General features: G+C 50.9%; 1 protein-coding gene across 1 annotated transcript in view; it reads left to right on the top strand.

The window, feature by feature from the left end:
• Nucleotides 1–3,241: 3,241 nt before the first annotated feature.
• The window catches only part of ARG2 (arginase 2), a 32,871-nt gene continuing 27,613 nt past the window's right edge, over nt 3,242–8,499 (top strand). The window contains exons 1-2 of the mRNA XM_032774755.2: nt 3,242–3,414; nt 3,927–3,999. Of these exons, the coding sequence (XP_032630646.1) occupies nt 3,298–3,414; nt 3,927–3,999 (190 nt within the window). The 5' untranslated portion in view covers nt 3,242–3,297. The remainder of the gene's footprint in view (nt 3,415–3,926; nt 4,000–8,499) is intronic.

The following is an 8,499-nucleotide window of genomic DNA, read 5'->3' as shown; positions in this document are numbered from 1 at the left end:
AAACAACCATCAGAGGAGAGAGACAAACAAAAAATCACATCAGCACTGAGGGGGATGGGAGAAGGGATGACGTGGGGTCCCAGGATGATTAAAGATTTATGTATGTCCAGGTATCATATCCAACCTTGTCCTTTGGAGTACAGTGCAGCGGGTACTGTACTTCAGTAGGGCTAAACTGCAGAGGGACGGCTGTTGAGTGCAATCGGTACTGGGAGTCTGCATTGCTGGACTGTGACGGGGAAGGAGTGAAATGCAGTGGCTAAAGACTGGAGCCAGGAGGTTGATAAGAGTGTGTTGGCGATGTCTGGGGGGTGCGCACGGAAAAGAGTTTTGTGACAGGAGCTACAGGGGAGGGCGGGCGCAGAGCTGCTTGGTTTGCAGTGCTAGTAGCGCCAGGAGCGTGTCCACTTGGCGCTTCATAACATTTAAAGAGCCACTCCATGGCTTCGTTCTGGCACACTGCGTTCTCCTTTTGGTCCCTCTTCTCGCTGTCCCACCACTCCTTCAATTCTTGTTTTTCGGCTGCAGAGTGCGTCATGATCTCACGCAGAAAGTCCTCTTTAGTTCTTCGTGGCTGCTTTCTAATTCTGCACAGCCGTTCAGCCAGTGATAACAAAGAGGGAGGCTGGGGTCCCAAGGTCAAATCTCTGAAGCCAAAATGCAACATTTTACAAAAGCAGTATTGTTTGCAACACTCAGACCACTGACTTAAACCACAGCCACTATTCACATACCTGTCACTAACTGGCTGACCCCAGGCAAGCACAAATGAGCCACAAGACCTCCAAAATGGTGAGTGACTGGAGGGGAAATCATTGTTCCAAGGTCATACTGTACACTGAGCACGTGGCTCTTGGGGAAAGCCAGCATTCCAGGGAGGCCTCATAATCATTCCTGTTCCCACATTTTCCACAGGCTCTGTTCATTATGGATGATATCACGCTGCTGAGGGTGAGCAGGGAATCAAGTGAAGGTCTTCTCTGTGACTGCAGCTTCCAGCCTGGCCCTTATGCGGCTCACTTGTGTGCAGCAATGGTTTCACCCCCTCCTCACAGTGATGACAGAGTGGTGCGGGAAATTTATCGTTAATGGGGCAAGAAACAAAGCAGCTCTGCCAAAGAACCTGCAGCAGCGGATTGCCCAGTATCTCCATGAGAGTTTCCTGGAGATCTCTGAGGCAGATTCCTGTGAAGTGAGGGAGTCAGTCAGCACCCTGTTCTGCCGCTCAGACTAGGCATGTGGTGGTACGGGCATCATAGAGACACAAGCCTGCTTTCTGCAACCCTCCTGCCCCCAACAACTCACTTCATTGATTCCCCAAATCAAAGCCATTTACCAAGGGCCTCCTCTCCTATTTGCACTTCACAAAGATATAACAGCTGTGACTGGCTAGCCTTCTCTGGTGTAGAGAAGAGCTCCTGGCTGCATGCATTTCTGACCTCTGAGTCATCCCCTGCCTCTGGGTCCCTCTCCATATCCTTGTCCAAGATTTCCTCCTCCTGGCTCGGTCCACTCTCGACTGGCAAGCAAGCCACTGAAGTATCTATAGTGGCCTTCACAGTGGAGGTGAGGTCACCACTGAGTAGTACAATGACCACCTCTTTGTAGAACCGGCAGGTCGTGGGTGCAGCACCGGAGTGGCAGTTTGCCTCCTGCGCCTTGTGGTAGGTATTCCACAGCTCCTTCACTTTGATCCTGGACTGAAGTGTGTCACAGTCATAGCCCCTTTCTGTCATGCATTGTGAAATCTGTCTGAAGGTATCATAATTCCTACATCTGGAGCACAGCTGGGACTGGACAGCCTCCTCTCCCCAAATGGTGATGAATCCAGCAGCTTGGCATTGGTCCAAGTGGGGGATCGCATGGTGGGTGGAGCAGGCGTGGACACCTGGAAGGATGCGCTGAGACGACTGCATGAGTCACCGAGCAAACACGAAGGGGACTTTAAAAATTCCCAAGGAATTTATGGGGTGAGGATGATGGTTGGTCACCTGAGGACAAGGCAGTAGAGTTCAAATCAATGACCAGAGAGGCAAGAACAGGCATTGTGGGAAACCTCCCAGAGGCCAGTCACAGCACTGTAATCGACCAGGATTTCTAAAGGGAACCATGGCGCTGTACTGCTGGTGCAGAAAGCTATATGCCTCTCGGCAGGGTGGTTTTTTTACAGCGTTGCAAATGTGCAGTTTCTGCGCACTCAGTGGCTTCGTAGTGTTTACCCCCCTGGAGTTACAATGCAGAAAGCTGCTTTACTGTGCAGAAACCTGCCAGTGTAGGTGAGGCCTTAGTAACATTATAAAGACCTAACTCCTAGTTAGCAATCCAGCTGATGTAATTACTGGGAAGTGATTTACGGAATCCTACCAGCGAACTCTCTTCCCTGGGTTGCTTCTTAATTAAAGTGCTATAGCTATGCAGTGTTTTAAGTGTAGCCATGCCCTCCATTAAGTATGTTTGTTTGTTTGTAAATGGTGTGTGTAAGCTAGTGAAGGGCCAGTGATAGAGCATCCAGAGAAGTATCCCCTGATGCAAGTTAGCGAGCATCATGCTTTAGGTGCCGCTGTTGCTGTAACGGCAGGAAGGAAGGAATGGTGGAGCACAGGACTGTGGTAGCTCCGTGAGGAGACGTGGCTACTGGAATGGGGTGGTTGGGAGGAGTGGGGGACACGCTGGGCAGGAGCTAGTCACTGCACAGCGCCCAACAGCGGCCTCCCGGCCACCTGCCAGCAGTGCATGATGCCGTGGCTGGGCTCACCAGCCCTACCTTCGTGGGAGAAGGGTGTTTGCAGCACGCGCAAGTTTCAGGGGGTGGCGGGGCCCTGCGTGCGGCAGCAGGGAGACTCGAGGCTGGCCAGGACAATGGGCCTGGCACGGGGACCGTCGGGAGGTGGTCGCTGGATCCGAGCGGCCCCGAAGGAGCTGGTGCCCGGGGGAGAGGTGAGAGCTGAGCACCCGAGAGGAGCCAGGTGGGCGAGTCTCTGCGCTGGTCTCCCGTGTGGGAGCGCGGCCGGTTTTTACAGGGGGAGGGGGAGCAGCAGCGGCAACGGGGACGCTTCGGCAGGTTGCCGGCAGGTTCGCGGCCGGGCGCACGCGCGCCGCACACCCCCAGCCGGCAGCGCTGCCATTGGCCAACCAGGGTGGGGCCCAGGGGTGTGTCTAGGGCGGGGCTACGGCCGCGTGGGGGGGCGGGGAACCGGCTTCTGACTCTGGCGCGGGTGGCCTGGGGGGCAGCGGCGCTCGCGCGCGGGTTAAAAGGGGCAGCGCGGCGGCCGCGCGAGCAGCTAGCGGTTCTGCATCATGTCTCTGCGCAGCAGCTTCGCCCGGCTCCTGCGGAAGCAGGCGGGCTCCACGCTGCAGCTCCAGAAACCTGCCCACTCCGTGGCGCTGATCGGAGCCCCGTTCTCCAGGGGGCAGGTGAGCATCGCGGGGGGGAGCAGGCGCCCCCTGCCCCCCCGAAGGGTGGGGGTGAGTCTCGCCCCCAGGCGGCAGACGGGCTCGGAGAGACTCCCTGCCGCTCAGCACAAAGGGATCGGCGGTCCCGGCACCCCCGAGAGACGCTCTGCGGGCGGAGGAACCTGCCGCCCGGCCAGCAGCGATGGCGGGTCCCGGGTGCGGTGGGAATCGTGCTTGGCTGGTCTCAGTAGCCGCAATGGTTCGCTGTCCTAGCGGGTTTCCCCGGGGACGGCGTGGCCCAGGCTGCGGGGTACAGTCCCTCCACGCTCCTGTGCCAGCGGGGACACGCTGCCGCTCTCGCGTGAAGCGCCCTCAGGGAGCGGACCCCACGGCGCACTGATGGCTGGTCGGGAAGGAAAATACCCTCCCCAAGGCGATTCGCGGCTCTGTGTGATTTCTGCGGCTCAGTCCGCGTCTGTGAGGACCCAGCCTCACCTCGCAGTGGATCCTAACGGAGCCTCTTTGTCTTACAGAAGAGAAGAGGGGTGGACCACGGCCCCGCTGCCATAAGGAACGCGGGACTGACGGAGCGGCTCTCCGGCTTGGGTAAGGGGCGGGCCACGTGCAATAGCAGCGGCTGCCTGCAAAAGTGGCCTCTCGCTGACACGACTGGGGCCATAGGGTGCCTGGGGGTATTGCATGTCCCTGCATCACCGTTGCCTTAGCGTGACTCACTTAGCTGAAACATGAATCAGACCCACACTCAGAGCTTTCTGCTGGAAGGGGTGGGTACCTCCCTGTCTAGAAAATGTCTCTCCCTTGTCCCTGTGAAGTAGGATGAATCACAAAACCCAATATCTGTCCTGGGCCAGCAGCAGAGATGCTAAGGATCGAATGGGTCATAGAGACTTGAAAGTAGGCTTTATACTCCTGTTAATAAATGTTTGTCTGTGGATCTGAACTAACTTGCACAAAACAGACATAGTTTGTATGTATGTGGCTATTGGGCAGTTAAATGTGTAACAGATTTGAATGTGTGTCTTTGGTCTACAGAAACTTGGGTGTGCCAGGCCTAACATCTAGATTTTTAGGTGTGGAAATTTCTGAGTATCATTCAGACAATATTTCTGAGAATGTTAGCAGCAAGGGCAAATCGCTTAATTCATTTACTGCGCTCCTTCAAATAATCAGCTACTTAGCTCAGCCTCTTAATAATAATACCCTAGCCCTGTCCCAAAAAGGAGTCCAAAATTGTCTGAAGAAAACCTCATGTTTTTGTCTCCAGTCTTTCATCTAATTCTAGTCTCACATTGAGAGGATATAGGAATAGTGCTAGCTCAACAGAAAGAAAATGTGATCGTGCCTTGTTTGTTAGTAGGGCTGGGTGTAAGCAAAAGCAGATGTTTGGTCTTGTGTAGTCTCAACAATTTATAGCCTATTGCCTCCTAGCTTCAGAACCAGAGAAAATAAGTATCCTTACTTTTTTGTCAATGGCTAGATAAGAGGGTCAGGCAACTTGCAAGCCAAATAGTAGACATGAATCCATGCTTGTGGTCTCAGTAGCGAGGCAGTAGCAAGGCTTGGCAGAATGTGATTTTTATTTATTTATTTTATAATTTTGATGGATAATATCACTGTTGATTTTACATTTTTCACAGTTGTCCAAAATTATGGGTTTTAAGCTCTGGGCTCCTCTCAGGGGCTTTTAAAAAATTTTATTTAAACTTTAACATTTGTGGGAAATTATGGGGAGGATCAAACAATAATTTATGACAGTAGACACAGATTCAAAATGCTAAAGCTTTATTAACTGCTAAAACAATTTGTCAACATTGCATGTCAAAATGTAGGAAGTAACTCTCTTTAAATCAAACTCAAAGTACTTTGCAAGCAGCACTTTTCTTATTTTGCCTGTTTGTAAATTTCTATTACGATAGATGGAATTTTTTTTGTCAGTTTGTGTGTGTATGTTGAAATTATGCAGTGTTGTAGCTGTGTTAATCCCAGGATATTAGACAAGGTGGGTGAAGTAATCTTTTATTGGACCAGTTTCTGTTGGCAAGAGAGACAAGCTTTTCAGCTTACACAGAGCTCTCCTTCAGATCTGGTAAAGGTACTGAGAAATGATACAGCTAAATAGGAGGTGGAACAGATTGTTTAGCATAAGTATTGAACACATTTCAAGGGACCATTCACATTAAAGTGGCCCATTAACACCCTCCAGTCAGAGGGGGCCGGGCTCAGATTTTGGAGCTGTCACTCCCTCCGCCCCCCCCCCCCCCCCGTTCATGGGGGCTGGCCAGAGCTCCCAGGGTGCCCCCTGAATGTTCGGCCATGCCTCCCAAAGGGGGCGCACCCCACAGATAGGGGACCTCTGATCTATAGTCTATAAAGCTGGCTGTGTTCCTTGGGATTGTGTGCGTGCGGAATGGACCGCAAGGGTTAATTCATGATGCCTGCATGTAAATCCTATTAATACTAATTGCATATAAGTATGCACGGAGGGGAGATTAATCCCTTAATCATCAAGAAGCTATATCTTCTTCTGCACAACATGGAGTCCTATTCAGGCAGATGATGATGATCAGCAGATTTTAGTATATAGCGTTTACCCTATCCAACCCAGATCCTTACAATTCAATAGCTAAAAGCTTCCAGCCTGCACTGCTTAGTATCTATAAATGAGTTGTCTGTTACCACCTCACTCCATGTTCACTTTTTGCATCATGCAGTGTCTCTGGATATAGGTCACAACAGCCTTTGGCCATATCATGATAGAAAAATGATTGATGGCTGTGTCATCCTGAAGTAAAAAGTGGGTTTGGAGACTAGAGAGCCTTAAGTTATCTCTGAAACTCAGAAATTACCAGATGTAAAAGAAGGCTATAATGCGCAAGGAGGATTAGGCAATTCTTTATAGTTTATCTGTCAAGTGACTCTAAAATTCTTTGACCAGTCAGTGAGTCTGTCGTTAACTATGGGGTCTTCTTCAAATAGCAAAGGTCTAATAATTCAGTTTTGTTAAGAGGTTGTACCCAAATCCAACCTGAATAGAAATGTTTCCATGACATTGACAACCAAAACTTCAATAAAAAATTCTGTTTGCAGGGTGTTGGTTTTTGTTTCGGTTTGTGGGTCATTCCCTCCCTTCTCCCTCCCTCCCTTCCTCATTTTCAGGGGAAGGGATACCAGATTCTTTTGACCTTGGAAATGCTATCTTTTTGTGACCGTAAAAATGAAAAGTGAAATTGACTAAGTGTAGTTTTGTGCCCAAGTCATAGGGGGGAAAAAACAAAATTTCCTGGCTCAGATCCTCAAAGATATTAGGTACCTAATTTGTATTGATTTCAGTAAGAGTCAGGAGCTTAGGGCTTGGCTACACTGGAGAGTTGCAGTGCTGGTGATGGGGTTACACCTGGTCTGCTTGGGGTGTAGCGATTCCAGCGCTGGTGATGCAGCGCTGCTCATCAAGTGTGGCCACCAAAAGCGCTGTTATTGGCCTCCAGGGTATTAGAAGGTATCCCAGCATACCTTTTCAGCCACTCTGCTCATCGTTTTGCACTCCACTGCCCTGGGCTCAGGTTACCCACCCTTTAAATGGCCTGGGAATTTTAAAAATCCCCTTTCTGTTTGCTCAGCCAGGTGTGGAGTGCAATCAATCAATCAATCACTGACCAAGCCTCCATGCCCCAAACGAGCCCCAGCATGGAACACTTCTGAGCTGCAGGACCGCATCAGTGTTTGGGGTGAGGAAGCTGTGCAGTCACAGCTGCGCTCCAGCCGTAGAAATTATGATACCTATGGCCAGATATCAAAGCCCATGCTGCAAAGGGGCCATGAACGGGACGTTGCAGTGTAGGGTTAAAGTAAAGGAGCTGTGGAGTGCCTATTGCAAAGCCCATGAGGGAAACCGCCGCTCAGGTGCTGCCCCCACGACCTGCCGTTTTTACAAGAAGCTTGATGTGATACTTGGGTGTGACCCCACTACCAATCCGAGGACCACGATGGACAGTTCAGAGGAGGGGGAGGGTGTAGAGGAAACCGAGAGTGAGGCCACTGAGGTGGTGGGAGACACCCCGGAGTCCCAGGAGGCATGCAGCCAGGAGCTCTTCTCAAGCCAGGAGGAAGCTAGCCAGTCGCAGCAGCTGGAACTTGTTGGTGAAGAAGAAGCAGAGGAGCGCAAGGAAAGACAAAGAAGATTATGGTGAAAGCAGTGATGAATCATGTATGCCGACATGAGGAGAATATAGAGGCTGCAGATCGGGAGAGAAGAAATGGATCAGTGGAGGGAAAACACAAGCAGGAGAAGGAATTGGCTACCAAGAAAGCATGAAGCAGTTGATAAGCCTCCGGTGTGCAAACGGACTGTAATGCAGTCACTGTAGCCATGCAGGCAGATCACTGCAGCTAACGCCAACCCCACCCGCATCCAAAGCTGTCCCCCTTGTGCCCCACTGTTTGCTCAAAACCCCTGCTCCAGCGTCCTGGTTCTTACCACTACAGCTGCCCCCGCACCCTGTACGTTCACCTACCAGCCCTGAGAACTACGACCTTACCTATGCACTCAACCCCCATATCATGCAGGCATATTAATCCTGAAGTGCAGCAGGCATTGCACAGCAAGACTCCAGGCAGGACATTCAACCTCTGACTGTACAATTCAGCACCCTACGCCCCTGCCCTTTATGTACTGTAATTTTTAACTAATGATTCTTGGCTTTAAACAGTTTTTATTACTTGACAAAGTGAACACATACTGTACCCCAAGAGAAAATAGCAGCTGCAAATAATTGTAACACACTGCACTTCACTCCCGGTGCAAGGCACCAAAACTTTACCTGGTTGGCTTTCAGCCTCAAATTGCTTCCTTAAGGCATCCTAATCCTTGTAGCCTGTGCTGGGCCTCTCTAGTAGCCCTGCTCTCTGGCTGTGCAAATTCAGCCCCAGGTGTTGAACCTCGGAGGTCCATTCCTACCTGAATGTTTCACCTTCCCTTCACAAATATTATGGAGGGTACAGCATGCGGATTATAACCGCAGGATGCTGCCTTTTCCCAAGTCTAGCTTTCCATAAAGACATCTTCAGCGCCTTTTAAACAGCCAAAAG

The sequence above is a fragment of the Chelonoidis abingdonii genome, chromosome 4, assembly GCF_003597395.2.
Source record: "Chelonoidis abingdonii isolate Lonesome George chromosome 4, CheloAbing_2.0, whole genome shotgun sequence".
NCBI lineage: Eukaryota > Metazoa > Chordata > Testudines > Testudinidae > Chelonoidis > Chelonoidis abingdonii.
Note: the sequence above shows the minus strand (reverse complement) of the source record. Positions and strands in the feature narration are given on the sequence as shown.